General features: G+C 42.8%; 1 protein-coding gene across 1 annotated transcript; it reads left to right on the forward strand.

Annotated features, from left to right (window-relative positions):
- LOC109923988 (ventral anterior homeobox 2-like) lies at positions 1-23177 on the forward strand. Its single transcript, XM_020524006.2, is given in 5 exon segments — positions 1-169; positions 7624-7811; positions 22736-23042; positions 23045-23098; positions 23101-23177. Coding segments are annotated over 5 exon segments (795 nt in total).
- The last annotated feature ends 2054 nt before the right edge of the window (positions 23178-25231 follow it).

The raw sequence follows: 25231 nt of genomic DNA on the forward strand, positions 1-25231 counted from the left end.
ATGAGCGATGGAGTGGGTGATCCAGGCAAGGAGGCGCCGAGGGGCGAAACCCAGGCCGGGCAGACCAGGACAGATCCCTCCGGTACATCCGCCTCGACTTCTGTGTCCCCGGGAGAAGCGAAACTGTCTCCGGGAGATCCCGATTATTGCAGGAGGATCCTAGTCCAAGGTAAGAAAAACGAAGCGAAAAATATCTCAGCGGCGAAGATCTCAATCTTTGCGTTTTAACAAAACAAAATCCCAACAAAAAAAAACTTATAGAGAAACGAAAATAATAAACTGAGGAAATAAAAGAACGAGGCGATAAAGAAATGGAATACAGGAGTCTGAAGCTCGGAAATAATAGCATTTCAAATTTAAAAAGTAGAATTTAAAGCTGTGTGTATTTTTCTTAAAGTCTAAGTGTTTTCACGGCGCGGATATGATAAATATGGGGAAGGTTGATTTCAACATTGAATTAAAACGCTTGTGTTTCAGTGCCCAAATCCGGCAGATTTTATCGGAATTCTGCCACCCCTTCCCCGTGTCAAAAATAACCAGAGAGAGGGGCAGAAATATCCCGGAGCACTGACACACTTCCCTCTCCTCATTCCGATTCAAAACTGAGCTGAATCGATGTTTAAAAAGACCTTTTCTTTTTTTCAAAACTAAAGGTCATTAGGATCGAACCAACCCCTTCTCCCACAAACTGCAGTTTAGTTTCAATTGGTCTCCTCGAATTTAAATCTGTTTCCACCTTCCCGCTCTCTGCGGTCAAGAGACCTGAGGAAAGTCCCAATAGTTTGGAGACTGGGATTCACAGCAGCTCCTGATTCCACACAATTCAGTCTTTTATTTAACCCTTCCCAATGTGGCTTTGGATTTCTGCTCGTTTTGTCTTGACCGTCTGCAGTTGTTTTTTTTTGATATAATATGTTAGAGACAGGATTCTGAAGAAGGGTCTAGGCCCGAAACGTCAGCTTTCCTGCTCCTCTGATGCTGCTTGGCCTGCTGTGTTCATCCAGTTCTACACATTGTTATCTCAGATTCTCCAGCATCTGCAGTTCCTTATACAGAAAGTCCTTGTTCTTTTACCGTGACTGTGAAGTTTGGAATGATGCTGACACTGCTGTAGAGGTGGTTAATGTTTAGATGAGGTGTGGATTTTCTAGCAGAGAGCAGTCCCACTTTCGTTCAAACATAATTTAACAGACCACACTATTGTTAAAAAAAATCAATTTAATGTCCGTTTGCAATCGGCGGTGGGCACATATATTCAGTTAAACTTTGGCTGGAAATAAACTTCTGTCCAAGGGCTTTCAGATACAGGCCGTTAGAGGGAATGTGTGTGTATTGTATTTAAAGATTGAGGATTTATCGCAATAGTTTCTCCTTTCTTTTAAAAAAAAAACAAATGTTCACAATGCGGCACATAAACAATTAATTCCCGAGATTCGCAGCTAATCGAAACATCCACTGCGTATGTTCCATGAGAGGAAAATATCACAGAATGCGTGCATTGAAGGTGTTGTGGTGAGGGAGCTAATGGGACTCTGGAATGTGAGTTTTTAATGGGGACACTTCCACAATCGCTATTGTCTTTGTTACAGACCGTTTCCTCTATCTCTCCCTTTCTCTGTCTCACTTTGTCTCCGCCTCTCTTTCTGTGTTTGTCTCACTCTATCCCTCTCTCTGTCTCTGCCTCTCTTGTCCCTGTTTCTCCGTCTTTCTGTCTGTGACGGTCTCTGTGTTTGTGTCTATCTATTTCTCCGTCTCTGTGTGCGTCTCCCTGTCTATCTCTGTGTCTGTCTCCTTTGCCCCATTGTTTCCTTTTCTCTGTCTCTCTCTGTCTTTCTCTATCTCTCTCTGCCTGTCTCAGTCTCTGCGTCTCTCTTTCTGTACTTTGTACTGTGTACCTTTTCTCTGCGTCTCCTCTTTGTATCTTCGTTTCCCTGTTTTTCAACACTTACACTCATCCCGATACTTTCACATGTATTATCCCGTCTCTTTAAAATCCCACGCCTGTGTGTGGAATTAATCCCCACTCTAGTCTAAACCCTTGCTGGAAATATTGGACGGACGGCGCGATTTCCTCACATTCTCCAATTTTAGTTTGTTTTTTTAAAAATTTCTTTCTTGACACTGGTTCTGGCCGGGTCGAAATGTTGTTTTAATTCAAATACACTTCAGACAATATTGTGCCCACGTACAGTTCTTAGTTACGATCCATAACGCGCAATTCGAACCGATAAAAAGATTTTTAAACTAAAAAGATGCTTTGATTTAATTCTATCCAATACATTGTAGGCAAACTCCCCGCAATTTCTCATATATATGTATAAATAATGTTAAACTTGATAACGAACGATACAAGTGAGATTAGCCTGTGTTCACTCGTCTCTCTGAAATTAACAAAATCCGGATTATCACGGGGAGATGTGACTGTTGTATCCGATGGGGACCTCACATAAACACCTCACAAGGAGTTCCTTAGGAAGGATATATTGGATTTGGTGGGACTACAATGTAGACTGGGACCTGGACTTCAGCGGTTTCGAGGAGAGATTAGACAAATTGGGCCTGTTTTCTCTCGAATTTAGAAGTTTAAGGGATGATCTAATCGACGTTTCCAGTGTATTAATAGGAGAAGACAGGGTAGATGAAGATAAACTGTTTCCACTGGGTGGGGATTCTAGAACCTGGGGCACAATCTGAGAATGAGGACCAGACCTTTCAAAAGAGATGTTAGGAAGCATTGCCCCACACAAAGGGTGGGAGAGGTTTGGAACTCTTTTCTACAAACGGCAGTGGATACTGGATCATTTGTTAATTTTAAATCTGAGATTTTAGAACAGTACAGCACAATACAGGCCCTTCGGCCCACGATGAATTTTGTTTTTGCTAAACAAGGGTATTGAGGGATATGGGCCAAAGGCAGGCAAGTGGATTTAGGCCACAGATCAGCCATGATCTCATTGAGTAGTGGGACAGTGTTAAGGGGCTGAATGGCCTGTTCCTGTTCCTAGGACTCACTGAGTGACCCTGGATGGTTTCCTGCGATTGGTTTAAATGAACTGTGTGTGGGACCCTGGGATCCGGAACCCCTCTATTTCCCACATTGTGGCTTCGCCCTTCCTTATCTGCGCGGACATTGCAGGCTGGGCACGGGGAAAAGGACTGGGCATTTATTGCAGCGAGAGGAATTCCCCCAACCCCAGAGAAAGGAAGAAGGCGGGGGAAGGGGGGGGGGGGTCTCCTGTGACAGTGCCAATAGGATGGCTTGCACACCTCTGCCCTTGTACAATCAGAGAAACCCAGGCAGAGAAGGGAACATGGTTATTGAGAGACACAGGCCGCCCCAGTGTTACATAGACCCCCACCGCCTTCCTACACACACACACACACACACTCCCTGTACAATCCCAGGCCTATCGAAGTCTAGCGGCTAGAGAGAGGTCAAACACAGGTCGGTAAGTCCCTGTTGATCCGTGGTTAAGGTGGAGAGCAGCTCTCTAAGACCGGTGACAGGCTGCTTTAGATATTTATAGCCTACAGATCGTTTAAATGAAACAATCTGCCGTTTCTCTTTTTCCCCTCCCTCTCACCCCGCCCCCAGACCCGGGGGGAGGGGATGTCTCAAATTTCAGATCCATCTCCCCAAATTAATGTTGTTTTTTTTAAATAAACGCAATTTCTCACCATGGCCAATAAAAATCCGAAAGAACTGCGGATGCTGTAAATCAGGAACAAAAACAGAAGTTGCTGGAAAAGCTCAGCGGGTCTGGCAGCATCTGTGAAGGAGAAAACAGAGTTAATGTTTCGGGTCCGGTGACCCTTCCTCAGAACTGATCAGTTTCTTTTTGAACTTTGGGGTTTTTGAAGCTCTGATATGGCAGATATGTGGTTTGAAAATTTAATTCTCACCTTGTGAAACATGGCTAGCCTAAGAGTGACCATTTAAATAACTATGCAAAAATTAGTATATTTCCTACGATTTTTCTGTAATGTTAAACATATAATGGTAAACAGAATGACACTGTCGTTTGTAGCGTTAAATTAGATAAATTTGCACTGAAAATATTTTCTATTATATTACATCTTCAGCAACTTATTTTCAAAAAAGCTAGTGTCACTTCATTTAAATAAATGAAATAAAAGGAAATTAAAATGTAAGCCAGTCAGCTTGAAACCATCCAAGGGTTCGCTCAGAGGTCAGGAATTCTGTGGATGGTGTTTAGAGGAGACAAGATACAGTTTCCCATTAGATAAAACAGTCTATAATCCGGATCTCGTTGGTTTCAGGCAGACAGTTGAATTTAATAAGATTCAGCCATTTTTCTCTCTCTCCCTCTCTCTGTGTCGCCTTCCCCAGCTCCAGTTCCCGCACCAGGTCAGTAACGCTAAGCGGTTCTTTAACCTGCTCTCCGTTGTCATGTTTTACACGGACGGAGCCCGAGCTGGGTGTCTAGAAATTCACAGACCACCACCCGCCCTTCCCCTCCACTCCTGCCTCCACCCCACCCACCACCCAACGGAGAAATTAAAAACCACGTTTATAATATTCGCTCAATGTTCCGGCTAAACACAAAACCAAATTATTTTGCGACAAAAACAGACATCGCAGGGGGATTGCTGGAAAAACTCAGCGGGTCTGGCAGCATCTGCGGAGAGAAATCAGAGTTAACGTTTCGGTGACCCTTTCTCAGAAGTTCCTCAGATTTACAGCATCCGCAGTCCTTTCGGTTTCGATCCATTTTGTTGTTTGCTAGCGCAGAGCCGATGGACCGAACGGTCCCTTTTATGCACCGTAATGATTCTGTGATTCTAACCATGTCACATAGGAACAGTCATCTTCATTCGGATTGAGTATAGGGGTGACCGCTCCCTGCTTTCTACAAGCTATGTGCAGTCAGTCTGAAAGGCAGGCAGAGTGTATGATCTGTACATGATACAAAACTCCTCTGTAATATTGACTCGATAGGAAAACAGACACTGTCAAATGTGCAGATATAAACACTGTCCCTACACTGGCAGCAAATGAAGGGATGATATGAGTTGTTGGTGTCTCCAAGGGACATTCCGGGATTGTTTGATAATTGCTTGATGGGGTTGCTCACTCCAGGTCTGCACCCCACCCCTCCCTCATTTTTAGCTTCTACTTGAAATTGTCTGAGTTTCTTTCACTCCGTGTCTCCTCCTCGATACTAACACACACACACACACTCACACACGCACTCTCACTCACACACACACACACAGACAGACTCACACGCGCACACACACAGACAGACACACAGAGACTCACACGCGTGTGCGCACACACACACAAGCCTGCATGCACACCACACCCTCACACGCATGCACACACACAGATGCGCGCATGCACACATGCATACACACACACAGACACGCGCGTGCACACACACACACACATGCACACCCTCACACACACACACACACAAGCCTGCACACACACACCCTCACACACACACAGTGTCTGGCCTGGCTGTCATGGGATGAGGACAGGGATCCATCACTTACTGAACAAGGTGTGGGTGCTCCATTCAATTAAACGTAGCCCCCTCTGGACTAGGCTGAGCAGTGGGTACCTGCTGGTCAGCCAGTTACTGAACCCCAGGGTCTCTCTCTATCTTTTTTTCTCTTTCTCTCTCTGTTGAGGTCTCCATCCCTCACTGTTCTATTGTGAAACTCTCTCTCTCTGGCCCACCTACCACACCTCCTCTCAGAGGATCTCCCTCTTCCCTCATATTGCACTTCCATTGTCTCTGTCTTCCCCTCCATTTTGAATTTCTTTCCCTCTTTGTATCTCTCTCACACTCCCTCCCTTTCTCTCTATCTCTCTACTTCTTTTCACATTTTGCATTTCTCTGCAAATGTCACCAATTCATTCTCTCAATCATTTCTTTGTAATCTCTCCGTCTCTATCCTTTCCGTCCTCCACTCCATTATGTTTCTCTATCCTGGCTCACCAACCCTCTCCATTTTGCCTCTTTCTGTCTCCATTCTATCTGCCTCTCTGTTCCATCTCTCTATCCTTACCTCCATTCTGATCCTGCCTCTCTATTGTACATCACTATCCCTCTCATTCTATCTCTCTATTTAATCTCTACATTCCTTATTATTTTGTCTAGCCCTCTGTCCATCTCAATTTTACTGACAGTTCTAGCTCTCTCTCTATTCTATCTTTTTATAACTGTTTCTCATATTGTGTCTCTATCTCTCCTTTTCTTTATTTTATTCACTCATGGGTTGTGGGTGTCTCTGGCTGGGCCAGCGTTTACAACCCATTCCTTTCTCATTCTGATCCTTTATTCCTCTCTCTGATTCCACCTCTCTCTTCCATTCTCCCTCTTTATTTCTCTCTCATTCCATTTTTCTCTCTCTCTCCCATTCTGCCTCTATCTCTCTGTCTCTCATTCCATCTCTTCCCCATCTCTTCTCTAGCATAAATTCAACACGGATTTGTCAGAAAGATTTGGAATTTTCTGTATTTGAGGAAGGAAATGGATTAATCTTTTTAAAACAAAACAGAAAGAAGTAAATTGTGAGGTGAAATAAGAAAGGAAGGAGTGAGAAAGAGAGAATTAACAGACAAAATTCAGGCAGATAGAATCATAGAATCATTGTAGAGATGTTTAAATATGGAGTAAAATTTTGAAATCTGATTAAAATGGAACTAGAGAAAAGCAGATTGGTGACAAGTTGGTGACACTGGGGAGGCAGTAGCCGAGTGGTATTATTGCTAGTCTGTTAATCAAGAAACTCAGCTACTTTTCTGGGGACTTGAGTTCAAATCCCATCACAGCATATGGTGAAATTTGAATTTAACAAATGTGTGCAACTAAGAATCCAATGATTACGATGATATTTTTTTCTTTATTCTTTCACGGAATGAGGGTGTCACTGGCTAGGCAGCATTTAATGCCCATCCCTAATTGCCCAGAGGGCAGTTAAGACTCCACTACATTGTTGTTGTGTCTGGAGTCACATGTAGGTAAGACCAGGTAAGGATGGCAATTTCCTTCCCTAAAGGATATTAGTGAACCAGGTGGGTTTTTCCAACAATCGACAATGGATTCATGGTCATCATTAGATTCTTAATTCCAGATATTTATTGAATTCAAATTTCACCATCTGCCATGGTAGGATTTGAACCCAGGTCTCCAGAATGTTGTCTGGGTCTCTGGATTAACAGTGCAGCAATAATACCACGAGGCCATCACCTCCCCCATTGCCAATTGCCAGAAAAGTTGGGTGACACGGTGGCTCAGTGGTTAGCACTGCTGCTTCACAGCGCCAAGGACCCGGGTTCAATTACACCCTCCGGCAACTGTCTGTGTGGAGTTTGCACATTCTCCCCGTGTCTGCGTGGGTTTCCTCCGGATGCTTCGGTTTCCTCCCACAGTCCAAAGATGTGCAGGTTAGGTGGATTGGCCATGGGAATTGCAGGGATACAGAAGGGGCTTGGATCTTTGGGATGGTCTTTGGAGGGCTGGTGTGGACTCAATGGGCTGAATGGCTGCTTCCATGCTGTAGGGATTCTATGATCTTCAACGAGAAATGAGCGAGAGATTGAAATGTTCTACATTATAGTGTTAATCCATCTCTCGCTTTGCTGGTTAGATGCTAAAGGGACCATCCGTGAGATTGTTCTGCCGAGGGGATTGGATTTGGACCGGCCGAAGCGGACACGGACCTCTTTCACAGCAGAGCAGCTTTACCGCCTGGAGATGGAATTCCAACGCTGTCAGTATGTGGTGGGCAGGGAGCGCACGGAACTGGCCAGGCAGCTCAGTCTCTCTGAGACCCAGGTACCAGGGTGGGGTGGTGTGCCTGCTCACTCTCGTACTTTCACTCAAGGAGAGCAGCAAACAGCAGCTAGTCTGCTCTCGGTACTCCCCTGATGCTGTGATTGCTCCCAGAACAAAGGGAGCAGGATCAGGATGAGGTCACTCAGGAGGCTGGAGCGTGTCTCATATCTCACCAAGATCATGGCCAGTCCTCTAGCTCAGCACCATTGTCCATGTGCTATCCCCACATTCCTTGCAGTCTCTACAATGCAGAAATCTCTGTCTTATCCAGACTCACTGACTGAGCTTACACTGGCACAGAGAATTACAGAGGCTCACAACCCCTCTGGGAGAAGAAATTCCTTTTCATCTCAGTTTTAATATTCTGCTCTTTACTCTGTTCCCTGGTTTGAGACTATCCAGCCTACACCTCCAACATGAAACATCATTTTCAGACAATTTTAGGCACAAAGCCTGCATTAAATAACCATTGACTAGAATTAACTGACATATGAAGAAAAATCAGATTGACTGGGTTTGTACTCACTGGAATTTAGAAGAATGAGGGGGTATCTCATAGAAACATATAAAATCCTGATGGGACTGGACAGGCTAGATGCAGGAAGAATGTTCCCGATGTTAGGGAAGTCCAGAACTAGGGGTCGCAGTTTAAGAATAAGAGGTAAGCCATTCAGGACTGGAATGAGGAAGAATTTCTTCACTCAGAGAATTGTGAACCTCTGGAATTCTCTTCCAAAGGAAGCTGTTGGGGCCAGTTCTTTGGTTATATTCAGGAGAGAGCTGGACATGGCCCTTGCAGCTATAGGGATCAAAGGGTATGGGAAGAGGGTGGGAATGGGATGTTGAGATTGCATGATCAGCCATGATTATATTGAAATGGGGGTGGTGGCTCACAGGGCCGAATGGCCTACTCCTGCACCTGTTTTCTATGTTTCTATGTTTTCTATGCAATGATTTCAGTCTCAGGCAACACATTTTCGGAATGACATCAGGAATGGAGAACTTCAGTTATGTGGATAGACCAGAGAAAGTGGGACTGTTCCCCTTGGAGAAGTGATGTAGAAAGGAGATTTGACCCTACGCACAAATTGTTTGCTGGGTTTAGGAAGCATTTGAGGAAGTTCAGAGGTTGTGAAAATGAAAATGTGAGTCTTTCTTCCAGTTCTAGCTGTTCACAGGCTGTTTGCCTGAGTGAGTGTAAGCTCATGCAATCCGAAATCAGCCTGTGCCTGGATTGCATATACATGCTGAATGCAATAGGTGTAGATAGGAACAGTCGTTGAATTGGAGAACAAATGTCTTATAACAGTGGATCTTAGGTACCCCTGGTGGGTCATACCTGAGAGGGTGCTGCGTTCATTAATCTACTCCAGAGGCTTGAGTACAAACCTATTGGCTGACTGTTCCAGGGCAGTGCTGAGGGAGCACTGTGCTGCCAGTAGATTCAGTTGTTTGGATTAGATGATAAACCAAGGCTTCACCTACCCTCTCAGGTGGATGTATCCGATCCCATGGCACTATTTTAAAGGAGCAGAGTGAGGGAATTATTCCCATGACCTGGCTAACATTTATCTTTCAATCACTGAAAGAAAGGCCATATCTGGAGAGTTTGCTGCAAGTACCACTGCTGTGTTTCCGACAACTCAGAAACCACTTCATTGGCTGCAAAGCACTTTGAAACATTGTGTAAGATGTTGTATAGATGTAAGTTTTCATGAATGGCTACTGAATCATAACCACTGATTAAATTACATCTTCCCTTTTTCCTTAAGTTTGATTGTAGAATCCCTACCATGTGGAAATAGGCCCTTCGGCCCAACAAGTCCACACTGACCCTCAGAGCATCCCACACAGACCTAATCTGTTTTGAATTTTTGTCTGCTCGTCACATGGGTCATCATATCCATTCATCAATCTGAGAGCATCAATGTTTTGATATCATTATATATGTATTTATACACACACTATGTAACTGTGTCTCTGTTGGAAATGTGGGATCCCTGATATGAGGTCAGTTACAATCCAATTGAATGGGAGTGTGGGCCCAAAGAGCTGAATGACCTTTTGCTATTCTTCTGCAACAGAGTTGAGGAGATGAATGAATCCTTCCTGTTCACGTGTAGCAGGCTTAAGGGACTGAATGGTCTCTGAATATACACAATTTATATTGTGTCTGGTTGGGAGTAATGTGTCTAGTTTGTTTTTACTCATTAAGAGGACATGGGCTAGGATACCATTTATTGCCCATCTCTGATCACCCAGAAGGCAGTTGGGAGTCAACCATTGCTGTAGGTCTGGAGTCACATTTGTCCAGACCAAGTATGGGCAGTATACTATCTTCACTCAATGGCAGCAGTGAACCAAGTGGGTTTCCCTGACATCTGACAGTGGTTTCATGCTCATCATTAGACCCTTAATTCCAGATTCTTTTATTGAATCCAAATTGTGAATTCAAACCATCTGCCATGACAGGATTGAGCCCAGGTCCAAGAATATTAATAGCCTAGCAATAAAACCACAAGACCACTACCTCAGTTGGAAGCACCATACTTGGTCAAGTGTATTTTGTTGGATCAGACTTGTTGTGTTATTTTTCTATTGCTGAGAAAAGACAAAGATCATCAAAGTTTTTTTTTAACCTGCACCAATCAGGACAATTCATAAGAATTCTGATTTGGTATTCTTGCAAATTATCCTGCTAAGTGGAAGAGGATAAACAATTTTTTTTACATTTTACAGTGATGCCCCATTTCTGTTTTATTAAACAACAAGTTGTGTTGCTTTCAATTTTTTTTAGAAACACATTTGTACGATATGTTAGATGTCTTATAATTGTTTGGTTTTGTTTATTTTGTTTTTGGTTATTTTATTTTGTTTGATTTTTATTTTTGAATGTGCTATTTTGGAGTGTTTGTATATTTTTAGGGTTTTCTTGGAAAAATAAAGAGAAAAACCTATTTGACTATTGCATATTCCATGACCTGAATCCTGGTGTTTTTGTGATTAAAAAGTTTTAAAATGTTTTTGATAAGACCATTTGAAAGGTGAGAAAGTGGGAAATATGAAAACTATAGTGTGCTCAGCAAGTTCTCATTAAACTGCAAAATGAAAGGTGACAACACATCATCCACAATAATCCTCAACAAGGGTGCCCCGTAAGGCTGTGTAATTAGCTCTTTACTATTGTGACAAGGGGGGGAGGTTTGACACCTCTTTCCAATAATTAAAACTGAAACACCCAGAGAAACTTGCCTCGTAATCTGTTAAAGGAAATGTAAAAATGTGGTGTAATCTGCTTGTCACCCCCAATCTGTTATAAAGGAGAGAAATTCCTGATACTCACTTTATAAGCAACGAGTGAAAATGTATTTATCTAACTCGAACAGTGAATAAATGACCAGAACTAGTAACAAACCGAATAATTCTCCCTTTAACTACGAACTATTCCCGAATAAAGCAAAATTATAATGGTATGCTGTTCTAATAAATACAAGTCCTACTTATATAAATCAAAGTAATAAGAAAAAATAAACTAAAACTTAGTCTCTCTAAATTACAGCCAGGATAAGTCCTCTGGAATGTTATTTGTCTCCTCCGTTGTTTTTAATTCAGGAATGCCTTCCTCCGTCACATTCTTGTGTCAGGAATATTAGGTAAGAGTGCTGTAGTACCTTTATTTAGATGGTGCTTACTCTTTCTGTGAGAGCCAATGAGTTTATCTTCAGATGGCAGTTTGCTCTCACAGCAATTTTCAAATGCCCTCTTCTTTTATACCCTTGATGACATATTAATTACTTCCAATAGGATTGGTCCTAAATTGTCAAAACCATCAGATTTAAATTTAATTGGATTTTGATATCTAGGACCTGGTTTAAATTAATTGGCTAAATTCAAAATCCTGTTGTCTTGGTAAAAATGCTGCTTAGCCTGCTAACAGTATAGTTTTTTGATGCAATGTTTCAACTTCAAGAACTCTCTGTGCCTCTGTTGCTGCCTGCAGACTTTTTTTTCAATCTCCAAGCATAAAAAAACGCATCATCTTTAAAGTACCACGCACACTTCACCCCTATTATTTTACAAACATCAAATACTCTACCCAACTTCGCAACACCTCCCCCTTAAGAAACAAATGAACCATCATTATGAAAAGATGGCTTTTTTTTTCTCTAAATCTTAACAGCATTATTATTAGATAACAGGTCATAAATCTAAAGTTACACATTTCATACTAATTCTATATATACACATATGGAACTGAGCACTACTGTTTCTATCTTACATACACATTTTCTTTTAAACCTGTGATAACACATCCACAATAACATTTTCATGACCTGCAACATGTACAATCCGTAAATTAAATGCTTGTAACATGAGACTCCAACGAAATAATCTGGTGTTCTTGTCTTTAAATCTTTCCACAAATGTCACAGGGTTGTAATCAGTGTACACAACGTCTCCGATATATTGTTTGCAACATAAACATTAAAATGTTGTCAGGCCAGCACCAAACTCAATAACTCTTTTTCAATGGTTGAATATTTTCTCTGGTGGATATAGTTTCTTTCAAAAATAACCGATTGGCCTTTCAATGCCACAATCATCATCCTGTAACAACACAGCTCCAATCCCTTCATCGTTTGCGTCGCTAGCGACTTTAAAGGGTTTCAAGAAATTGAGAATGGCTAAAACTGGTGCAGTGGTTAACACTGTTTTAAATTCTCAAATGCCTCCTGGAATTCTTCTGTCCGCCTGAATATTGTGTTCTTCTTTCACAAATCCATCAGCAGTGACACCACGCTACTAAAGTTTCATACAAATTTCCTGTAGAATCTGCTCAGTCACAAAAACTGTTGCACTTCCTTCTTTGAGGACAGTCTTGGAAACTCCTTGATGGCCATCATCTTCATGTTCCTTGATGTCATCCGTCCGTGTCTGATGATATGTCCTAAGAACGTCACTTCCACCTTCGCGAATTCTATCCTGGCTTAATTTGTGACCAACTTTGCCTTCCGTCATCTCTCAGAAAGCTCTGCCAAATGCACCATGTGATCTATCCATGAATGACTAAAGATCACAAAGTCCTCTATATAGACGGCACTATTAGTCAATCCTGCCACAACTCTGTTCATAAGTCTTTGATATTTGGCTGACACTTTCTTCATTCCAAAGGGCATTACTTCAAATTGATACAGCCCCTTTGGGGTTACAAACACAGAAACTTCTTTTGCTCTCTCGAACAAAGGTACTTGCCAGTAACCATGAAGTAAGCCCAACTTTGTGATGTAAGTGGCTTGTCTGACTTTCCACACAATCCTCCAGCCTTTGAATTGGTTATGAGTCTGATTTAGTCATGGTATTAATCTCCCGATGATCTATGCAGAATCGTTGAGTACCATTAGGTTTGGGAACCAACACAACTGGCAAACTCCAATCGCTTTGACTCAGCTTGATGATGTCTTCTTGGAGCATCACTTCCAATTCCTTCTGTACCTGCTCTGCTTTGAGTGGATTAAGCCTGTAAGGGTGTTGTTTTATTGGAACAGCATTCCCGATATCAACCCAATGTGCTATGGTATTAGTTCTCCCCATTCTGGTTTTATATATGTCCTCAGAGGTGCAACAATCATTTCAATTCAGTTCTCTGTTTCTGAGAGAGATAGCTTACTACCCTATCCCATTCTTTCAGGACTTCCTCATTATTCAATTTATTCTGAGGCACATCAAAATCCACATTATCTGGATTTGATTCCTCATTCTGAGTGGCAGTAATTAATACCCATTTCTCCAGTTCCCCTTCCCTGTTGTTGGAATGTTTCAGCATGTTCACATGACATACCTGATAAACTTTATTTCCTTTCTGGCATCTTTACCACATAATTCAACTTCTTCTCAAACTGATAGGGACCACTAAAGCTTGCTTTGAAGGGATCTCTGACCACTGGTAACAACATCAATGCTTTATTCCCATGGGCAAACGTATGAATTTTAGATTTCTTATCTGCTTCTTGCTTCATTATGGGCTGAGCTCCCTTTAAACATTGTCTAGCTATTTCACCTGCTCTGTTTATTCTTTCTCTCACATCAGATACATAATCCAAATGTGAGATCTCTGACTTTGGACCTATCAATTTTTCCTTAATTAATTTTAAAAGCTCTCTTACTTTGTGTCTGAATATCAGTTCAGATGGAATAAACTGAGTTGATTCATCTGGAGCATCTCTAATGGCATAAAATTTAAATTGTCACTGCTGGAACCAAAGTCACCACTGTTCAGCCCCATCTCACCTCCTTGTGAGACCTCGCTAATGCAGACCCACCAATGCCACTGGGTAACGCACCGGCCCAAACTCAACTCCACCGCCATCTGTCTGCTTCGGGCCCACCTCACCGATGTAGACGCTGCTGATGCCACCGGGTCTTGTACCGGGCCCAAACTCACCTCCGGCGCTGCCCTCCTTGAATCTGTGTCAGAACCACCTCGTCAACGCAGAAACCCACCTCTGAGGCCGCTGCCATGTGTTGGCACTGGGCCCACACCAGTCTGCACTGGGCCCACTTGCTGACACTGTCACCATCGCTGCCATTCAATAAGAGATAAGTAAATTAAAGGAGGAGGGAAAAAAAGAAAAAGAAATGAGGAAAGAGAGATAAAACAGATGAGAAACGAGAAGAAAAGTAGAACAGACAAGCCCTGGGCTCCGAAACCCCTACTCTACGGTTCTTGAGTAGATTTGTAGCTTGGTTTGTGGATGTTGTGGTTGTTGGCTCACCGAGCTGGTTCGTTGTTTTTCCACAGACGTTTCATTACCCTGCTGGGTAACATCATCAGTGCAGCCTCCAATGAAGCGCCGTTGTGTTTTCCACCTGTTATTTAAATTCTGGTGTCCGTTTAACTGGGATACCTCACTTCTGGTTTTCCTTCACTGTGGAGTGTATATGGGGGTGAGCTCTATGTGTTTGTTGATGGCTTTCTTCGTAGAGTACCGGGCATCTAGGAATTCCCGTGCCTGTCTCTGCTTGGCCTGTCCTAGGATCCTGGTGTTGTCCCAATCGAATTGGTGGCTTTCCTTATCCATGTGGGTGGAGATGAGTGAGTATTGGTCGTGACCCCAGAGTTTAAATACCAGGCGGGAAAACACGACAGCGCTTCATCGGAGGCTGCACTGATGATGTTACCAGCGGGGTAATGAAACGTCTGTGAACTAATGAACCAGCTCGGTGAGCCAACCAACCTCAACAGCCCTACTCCACCACCATCTTGCTGCCCTTGTAGTATTTCACTTATAGTCATATTTTGAAAAGTTGGGAATAGCTACTGTATTTCCTCAGGTAGGGTTCGTTTCGTTTCTTTGACTTTGTAATATTTTGGCACATTTTGTTCATCATTTGTTAAATTTGTTTATTTTCCAGCATTTGATTTCTGTTGTAATCATTGGGCAACAGTTATACAATTCTGTCAATCATTTCGCATGATGCTATGTTTCACACACTGCGTTGAATTTAACATTAGGCTCTTTTGAAGGGTTAATGTATTTAGAGTTGTCTTGTTTGATTTGTTACATCTTTGGTTTTATTCTTGTACTTGTTACCTTTCAGGGAGTTTATAATATTTTGCAGGATTTGCTACATTTCATGTGTTTTATTCCACAATTTTGGGCTTTTGTCGTATTTTGATGGCCTCACTGTTTTTAATTTCTTTTTTATTATACTGAGTCAATTCTAATTTCGAGAGAGGTTAGTGATTTAGGAATTGGTAAATATTCACAACTCATATTTTGTTGATATTTTTGTATGTGCTTGTCGAAATGGCTGTCTAATGTTGGCTTTTATCTTGGGGTGTTGTATTGCTGATTTATCTTACTGTGCATTCATGGAGTATAGTTTCATGTGTTGTGTAAAGATTGCCCAATTATTGTGGTGTCAAAATAACCATTTATTTCTTGACTTGGTGTTAAAGTTTTCACTGAATAAACATATGTTCAGGGCTATCCTCACATTAGGAGTTCATCTCAATTTTTCAGTTCAGAGACAAATGTTTAGGGTTACACTTACCTTTGTTTTGATCACTTGTGGGATGTGGGCATTGCTGGCTGGGCCAGCATTTATTGCCAATCTTTAGTTACCCTCAAAGGTGGTGGTTTGCTGTCTTCTCGAACCACTGCAGTCCATGTGTTGTAAGTTGACCCATAATGCCATTAGGGACGGAGATCCAGGATTTTAACCCAGTGACACTGAAGGAACGGAGATATATTTCCAAGTCAGGATTGGGAGTGGCTTGGAGGGGAACTTGCAGGGGGTGTTTGGAATAAATCCACAGACACTGGTATCCCGTCACCAACTCACCCTTTATTTACACGTGGAAAGTCCTTGACACTGATCCAGCTCCTTCAGAGCTAGCTCCGAGTGTCAGGGTGTCTGACTCTCCTGTTCTTTTCTGTCAGCCAGGGCTCCCTGATTGAACCAGATTAACAGCTCCAGTCAGGGAACTCATATTCCATGATGTCCACCTGTCTGACCTTGTTACAGTCACTACAGTGCTCCCATGTGTCTGCTGCCCTTGTCCTTCTAGATGGAGGTGGTCGTGGGTTTGGAAGGTGCTGACTGAGGATCTTTGGTGAGTTTCTGCAGTGCATCTTGTAGATAGTACACACTGCTGCTACTGAGCGTCGGTGGTGGAGGGAGTGGATGCTTGTGGATGTGGTGCCAATCAAGCGGCTTTGTCCTGGATGATGTAAAGCTTCTTGAGTGTTGTTGGGGCTGCACCCATCCAGGCAAGTGGGGAATATTCCATCACACTCCTGACTTGTGCCTTGTAGATGGTGGACAGGCTTTGAGGAGTCAGGAGATGAGTTACTCGCTGCAGTATTCCCAGCTTCTGGCCTGATCTGGCAGCCACTATGTTTATATGGTGAGTCCACTTGAGTTTCTGGTCAATGGTAATTCCAAGGATATTGATAGTGGGGGATTCAGTGAGAGGCAAGTTGTATACACAGAGGGTGGTAAGTGCCTGGAATGTGCTGCCAGAGGAGGTGGTTGAGACAGATACAATAAACAACATTTAAGAGGCATCTTTTCAGGTACATAAATAGGCAGGGAATAGAGGGATACAGGCTGTGCAGAGGTTAAAGCTTTTTAGTTTAGAAAGGCATCATCTGTTGGCACAGACTAGGGTGGGCCAAAGGGCCTGTTCCTGTGCTGTTCTTTGTTCTTTTTGAGTTGTTCCCAATTTCGAGATAGATCTTGCCAGACCCCCGATGTGATTCTCTTTAGTCATTCACGGGATGAGGGCGTCACTGGCTAGGCAGCATTTATTGCCCATCCCTAATTGCCCAGAGGGCAGTTCAGAGTCAACCACATTGCTGTGGGTCTGGAGGCACATGTAGGCCAGACCAGGTAAGGATGACAGTTTCCTTCCCTAAAGGACATTAGTGAACCAGATGGGTTCTTCCCGACAATCAACAATGGATCCACAGTCATCACCATTCATAAATATCTAATTCTAGATATTTATTGGTTTCAAATTTCACCATCTGCTGTGGCAGGGATTCAAACCCAGGTCCCCAGAATGTTACCTGGGTCTCTGGATTAACAATCCAGTGATAATACCACTGGGCCATCACTTCCCTCTGCCAAATTTCCCACCATCGGTCGACACTGTTCTGGTCCTTCAGAGATTCTGCCCATCGTGCCATTAGAGTTGTGCATAATTAAAATTTAGATGACTATTTAGGTGCTGGTTTAAATTTAAGAGAGCTTTTTGTGAAATGTAGATATAATTTTGTGGTAATAAACCTTAAAATCTCGGCCCCCAGCTTCCCCCAACACAGCATCCCATTGGCTCTAAAATGATTCCAGAGGCATTGACAATTTTCCAACCAGATTTTTCAACCAAGAGTTGCCCAGATTGGTTGCTGTGAGTCTGCCAGTAGGAGCTACTATTGCTTGCCTGTGGGCAGCTCTGTTGGTCCCTTTGGGGCTTTTGAAAGAAATTGGACCCACTAAAACACTGCCTGAAGGTGGGGAGCAGCAGCTCAGTCCCTGTTGGTGAATCTGACCTGACAAATCAAATCAGAGCTGTCTCTCCAAAAGCACTGACTCTATGTCTTTACGGCCAGATTTTCAGTCCTGAAGCCCTTTGGGCCCGTTAGCACATGAAGCCTGGATTATGACGCTGAATCCTATCTCCCCAGACCCTTGACCATCGGGTACAGCTCCCTGTACTGGGTCAGGCCCAGCCAATGAGGCAGGCTGCTTTGTTCTGGATGGTGTCAAGCTTCTTGAGTGTTGTTGGGGCTGCCTCCATCCAGGCAAGTGGGGAGTATTCCATCACACTCCTGACTTGGGAAAAAAAGCATTGAGAAATGACTCAAAACTGGGAGGGGCCTTCTGAGTTGTGAGGTAAATGCAAGGAGACTTCAAGGTGATTTATATTACTGTTTTCCTCACTGTAAAATATGTGTGACAACAAATCAGTCAAGATCATGAGTAAACAACAACCTTGCAGATACGATGTGGAGAAATATGAAGTTACACACTTTGGGGTGATAAACAGAAATGCAGAATATAGTTTAAATGGTGACATATTGGGATGTACAAAGGGATCTGGGTGTACACCAGTCAATAAAGTAGACAGATAGGTTCAGCAAGTAATTAGGAAGGGACGTGGTATATTGGCCTTCATTACAAGAGCATTTGAGTTCAGAAGTAGGCATCATTTACTGTAGCTGTACCGGGCATTGGTGAGGTCATGCTGGAGTATTGTGAGCAGTTTTGGTCTCCCTACCCAAGGAAGGTTATACTTAAACATAGTTAGAGTGCAGCAGAGAGTCACTAGGCTGATATCAGGGATGGCAGGACTGTCCTATGAAGAGACATTGGTTTGACTGGACCTGTATTCACTAGAGTTTAGAAGGATTGAAAGGATCTGACTGAAACATATTAAATTCTGACAGGACTGGATAAACCAGATGCAGGGAGGATGTTTTCTAATGTTGGGGACCCTAGACCAGGGGGCACAGCAGGGTAAACCGTTCTGGATTTAGATGGGGAAGAGATTTCTTCAAGGGCTAGTGAAGCTGTGGAATTCTCAACCGCAGAAGGCTATGCAAGCCAAAACACTGAATATGTTCAAGGAAGAGATAACATTTTAGACTTTGTAGGTATCAATGGGGTATAAGGAAAAAGACGGAATATGTTATTAAGAGAGAGGATCACCCATGATCATATTGAATAGCAAAGCAAACTCAAAGGGCCGAACGGCCTACACCTGCCTCTAGTTCATTATCTCTATGACTTGTGCCTTGTAGATGGTGGATGGGCTTTAGGGAGTCAGGAGGTAAGTTACTCGCCACAGTATTCCGTACCTTTGACGTGCTCTTGTAACCACTGCATTGAAAAGAAAAACTATTCACATCAGGTTTTGTAGGTAAACCAATTCTATTTATTGTCACACTTTTGCTTTAACAAAAACTAATTTATGCAACTTAAACTGAGCCCATTCAAAACACTAAATTCACACATGCACTCAGCCATGCTTAAAACAGCCTAAAGGCAAATGGTTCAAAGTATACAGTATTATAATGGAAGGTCAACCCCGCTCTGTAACTAAAACTGAAATACCCAGAGAGGCGCGCCTTGCCCTGTAATCTGTTAAAAAAAAAACTCCAATCTGTTATAAAGGAGTGGTTAAATAAAAAAATAAACTCCGAAACATTCTTTATAATCAACAAGTAACAGCTTATTTATCTAACTCCAGCAGTGAACAAACTGACTAAACTATTAACAAACTGAATAAACCCTTTCTAACTACAGAAGTTGCTGGTAAAGCTCAGCAGGTCTGGCAGCATATGTGAAGAAAAAAATCAAAGTTAACGTTTTGGGTCCAATGATCCTGTTCCAGTTCTGAGGAAGGGTCACTGGACCCCAAATGTTAACTCTGATTTTTTTTTTCACGGATGCTGCCAGACCTGCTGAGCTTTTCCAGCAGCTTCTGTTTTTACAGCATCCGCAGTTCTTTCGGTTTTTAAACTCCATCTATTAACTATTAACTATTCCTGAATAAAACAGGATTGTAATGGTATGCTATTCCAATAAATACAAGTCCCACTTATATAAAACAAAATAAGAATTTAATGTCTCGAATTTACAGCCAGGTTATGTCTTCTGCAATGTTCTATGCCTTTTCCGATGAAGTCTCCTGTCAGGAACGCCTTCTCAGTGAATCCTTCCAACAGGAATACCTTCTGTGTTGAATTCTTCTGTCAGGAACATTTACTATTTATGCTGTGGGTACCTTTAATTTAGATGGAGCTTACTCTAAGGCTTAGAGAATTCTGTGAGAGCCAGTAATTCTTTCTTTTTGAGCTGAGAGCTGTTCTCTTGGCAGATGGCAGTTGGCTATCCCCTAGTTTTCCGAATACCCTCATCTTTTATACCTTTGATGACATATCATTTGGTCCTATGTTGTCAGATTTAAATTTAATTGGGTTTTGGTATCTAAGGACCTGGATTAAATTAATTGGCTAAATTTAAAAACCTGTTGTCTCTGTAAAAAATGCTGCTTTCCCTCCTAACAGTATAGCCTTTTGCTACAAACATTTCAATTCAGGTGCTCTGTGCGCCTGTAAACCCACAGACAACCTTTTTGATTCACTAAGAAAAAGCACATCATCTTTTAAAGGGACCATATACTGCTTTCCCCATATAGCATTTTACAAACACCAAATTCTAGTGTCCTGCCTTCCAATCTGCAAGTACTTTACCCAACTTCACAACCATAGTGTTGGTGTAAAAGAATATTGACAGGGTAAACAAGAAGATACAAAGTCCAGACCACAAAATGGATTCTCAGTCCTTTCGAGCTTAGCAATGATGGCACATTGTTGTCTGTAGGATGACAGTTGCTCTTTGGTTCAATGGATGATCAAGTGGACCTAGGTCTTTCTTGTTTTAGAATTCTTTCTTTTAAGGTTTATTTATTTTTTTCTATCCTTTTCCCACATGGAGGGGTGAGAGAGAGAGAGAGAGAGATGAATACTTTCTGACTACAGGCTCTCGATATTTCTTCCTTTCTGCGACTCTGAGCATTTAGCAGCTTTTCAACAATAAACACCTCAACCAATCAGAGGGCTGTTGTCAGGCAGACTCCTTAGCTCGAAAGATTCTTGATACTGCTCTCACCGCTTCTAAAAAACAGCATTGGATTGCACAAGTCGACAATATATGTAGCACTTGATTTTTTTAAAAGTTGCAAACCTCCCTGGTATTTCAGTATAAAGCACTCTGTGTTGAATTTCAGTTTGTAGCCTCAAAAGAGAAAAATGTGGTCTCTTGCAATTCAATTACTTTCATGACCTCAGGCCATTCCATCTCTGACCTGATGTGCTGCATTCTGGGATTTTAAAGGGAGAGGCATCAGAGATAGTGGATGGACTGGTAATAATCTTTCAGGAATCCTTAAATTCTGGAAAAGTCCCGGAGGATTGGAAAACTGCCAATGTAATGCTTTCATTTAAAAAGGGAAGGAGACAAATGACAGGAAACTGTAGGTCAGTTGCTTAATGTGTGTTATTGGGGTTAAGTTAGAGTCTGTTATAAAGGCTGTGATAGTAGAGTATTTAGAGATACAAAATAATGTCAAACACAGTCAGCGTGGCTCCAGGAAGGGGACATCAGGTCTGACACATTGACTAGAATTCTTTGAGGAAGTAACAAGCAGGTTAGATAAAGGGGAAGCAGTGGGTGTAATATAATTGGATTTTCAGAAGGCATTTGATAAGGGACCACACATTACACTAGTTAATAAGACATGAGCCCATGCTGTTGAGGAAGGAATATTAATGGATAAAGACTGCAGAAAGTTACAGCACAGAGAGATCTGGGAGTCTTTTTGTCTGTGAATTACAAAAAGCTAACATCCATGATCAGTGGGTAGTAGGGAAGGCAGATGGAATGTTGGCCTTTCTTTCAAAGGAAATGGAGTCGAGAAGTAAGGAGGTTTTGCTAAAACTATACAAGGCACCAGTCAGCTTGCAGCTGGAATATGGTGAACAGTTTTGGGTCCCTTATCTATAGGAAGATATACTGACATTGGAAGCAATCTAGAGAAGTTTCACTCGGCTGATACCAAGTTTGAAGGGACTGTCTTTGAGGTGATTGGGCCTATACTGACTGGAGTTTGGAAGAATGAGTGACCTTATCGAAACCTGCAAGATTCTTGGGGGGATTGACAGAGTCAATGAGGAAAAGTTGTCCCCTCTTGTGGGAGAGTCTAGGACCAGAGGGTATAATCTCAGAATAAGGGGTCATCCATTTAAGGAAGAGATGAGGAGGAATTTCTTTTCTCATAGAGGAGTGATTCTATGGAATTATTCAGCACAGTGCTGTTGAGGCTGGGCTGTATATTTAAGGCTGAGTTTGGAATTTTTTCTATCAGTAAGGGAAACAAGGGATATGGGGAAAAGGCAGGAAAGTGGAGTTGAGGATTATCAGATCAGCCATGATCGCATTGATTGGCACAGCAGATTCGATGGGTTGAATGGCCTACTTCTGCTCCAGCATCTTATGGTCTTATAACCACTTCCTGCCTAAAATCTCCAAGGAATGCTTTGCAATTTTATTACCATTGGTAACTATACCATCAGTTGGCTCAGTACCCACAGTCTCCAGGCCCTCCCTGAGCCTCTCCACCTCTGTCCCACATTTTCCTAAGTTAGGATGCTCCTTAATATCTACATCCTTGACCAAACCGTTGGTCACCTGTACCTTATTACCTCCTTCTTTGGTTCAACGTCAGTCATTTCCTGGTCAAACACCTAGGGCTGTTCCTGATGTGTAGCTGTTGCAGAATATGCACGTTGTTGTTTGAGGCATCCCATTTTACTGACATACTGATTCAATTTCATTCTGTCTTTGTGTTTTAGGTCAAGGTCTGGTTCCAGAATAGACGCACAAAGCAGAAAAAGGACCAGAGTAAAGACTGTGATCGTCGTTCCTCCAGTGCTTCAGAATCCATCAGCACCTGTAACATCCTGAGACTTTTGGAACAAGGGAGATTGTTGTCTATCCCTCCAGCTCCCAGTTTGCTCATTCAAGGAGCCAGTCCTCTTGGATCTCCAGTGGGTGACAATTGCGGCCTGGTGTCCTCTAGCAGCAGCTCGCCTGCGGTGACTGGAGCCTCTTTCAGCCTCTCTGCACTTCCCCAGACCACCAGCTCCCCCCACTGCCAGCAAGGTGCTTCACAAAGCCGCCACTAGGCACCACTGCTGAGCTCTCCTCCAGCTACGGGGCGGTATATCAGCCTTTGAGCCTCACACACGGACTGAGGGAGAAGACGGTGCCACGGAGAAAAGGCCAACCTCGTAGAGAGACAGCGAGAAGCGGGGAAAGAAAAGACATTCTCTCAACACATTTCTGTTCCATCTTGTGTTTTGAGTCGTACCAATGTTCAGTTGATGTGATGGTGATTCTGATGCAAATTCCTTCCCCCAGCACAACACAGACAAGGAGAACTAATCAAAATCCAACAAATCATTCTCTTGGCAACAACCAGGAGCTGACACCCTACAGTTCACAGGTCATGGGTCAGGTCACCGGATCCCATTGTCCAATCAATGGAGGCTACACCCACCATCTTGCTGTTGGCTAAATGGTTTCAGTGTCATTTCTGACTCACTGTGTGTGCAACACTATCTTCCAGACCACTCTGTCTCACATCCTGACCCTCTGCCCTTTTAATGCCTGAGCTATCTGGCTATTAGCAACGTAGGAATTCAGAGATTCGGAAAGGAAACAAAGTGTTGTAGTGAACCTTCTCCCATTGCATTCTGCAATATCAGTGGAGTTATGCATCTTTTATAGCAATCGATGAGGGCACAACAGACAATGATGTGAGGAAAAACTACAGGGGTGGGATGGGGCTTTGGCATTACTGATGGGTCCAAACTCACCTGTATATCCCAAGCATGTTCCACTCAAGCAAGGTGGACAATCCAAGATTATTTTTACAGGCAGTGGATGAGGAGCATGGGTGATGGGGTAGCAGGGTGGCGTGAAAATTGATTGACCTTCCTCAGTATTCTGCACCCACCCCCAACCCCCTTTCCTATCCATTAAATACTCTAATGGAAAGGGAAAGAACGGAGTGGGAATCAGAGCCCTCTCCAGTCTGAGAGACTCAGAACAGGCAGTGCCTTACCTGTCCAAACCAGTGGGGGGCAGAAGTGGTCTGGTGTGCCTTGAAACAATTGACCTTGTCCTATTGCTTGTTGGTTCCTGGATGGGGAAGGTGGGTTTGTAGAGAGTCTGCATTACATTATACACTTCACACCTCTCCAAACTCAGCTGGCACTCTCTCTCTCTCTCTCACTCACTCTCTCTGTCTGTCTCCGTGCTGCCACAGCATCAGGTAGCTTCACAGTCACTGCTGACTGGAATTTACTGATACTGTAAGAAAATGCTTTCGCAGTCAAAAGGCAAAGAGTTGATTTTGAACATAAACAAAAACAGACTCAGTGGTTCAGGAAATGTCTCATTTACCGCCACCTTCAAATCAAGAGTCTCGACAGCATTTATTAAATTATAACTTATTCAACAAAGGCTTGTAGCCTCTCTTTATATTCTGCCTGTTTCTGGTTTTGGATTCTCACTGATGTTCACAGCATTTTCAGGTCCCTAACGTTAATACATCCTGCTTTATAAGAGGGTCACTGTTTCTCTCGGTGGCTGCACATCTCAAAGGAGGCTTCAGGCCAAGGAATGAAGAATTTCTTCAGTGCAAGAAACACAGCTAAATAATTTTGACAGGCATATTTGGAGATCTGGATACTAGGAAGGGAGGAGGCTAGCAGACCTTTAAGCCATCTATCTCTCAATCCTTTTCATCAAATCACTCTCTCCCTCTTCTCCATAATCCTGAATCCTTCCAAATAAATCCTCAATCTCTCCTTGTTATGTCCCTCAAACCTTTCTTGCTGTATCCCGTATAAAAATATCCCATCTCCAAAATGTATCCATCAATCCTCAAATTTTTTCCTCCTCATAGAGTCAATATGGCACAGGAAAGATCATTAAATCCATCAAGTCTTTGCCAGCTCCCTGTAGAGCAATCCAGTTTCATTTCCTCCTCTCTTTCTCACCCTGTCCCTCAATCCTCTCTTTCCCAACAACCATCACTAATTTTGTTGAGATATGGGTAGTGTTGTGGAGCAGAGGGACCTAGGGTTGCAGGTACATAATTCTTGGAAGTTTGCGTCACGTATAGACAGGGTGGTAAAGAAGGCATTTAGCACGCTTGTCTTCATTGCTCAGCCCTTTGAGTACAGGAGTTGGGACATCATGTAGATGTTGTACAGGATGTTGATGAGGCCTCTTCTGTGTCCAGTTCTATTCGCCCAGTTATAGGAAGGATATTATCAAGC

The sequence above is a fragment of the Rhincodon typus genome, unplaced genomic scaffold (genome assembly GCF_021869965.1).
Source record: "Rhincodon typus isolate 14 unplaced genomic scaffold, sRhiTyp1.1 hic_rhity00000494, whole genome shotgun sequence".
Lineage (NCBI taxonomy): Eukaryota > Metazoa > Chordata > Chondrichthyes > Orectolobiformes > Rhincodontidae > Rhincodon > Rhincodon typus.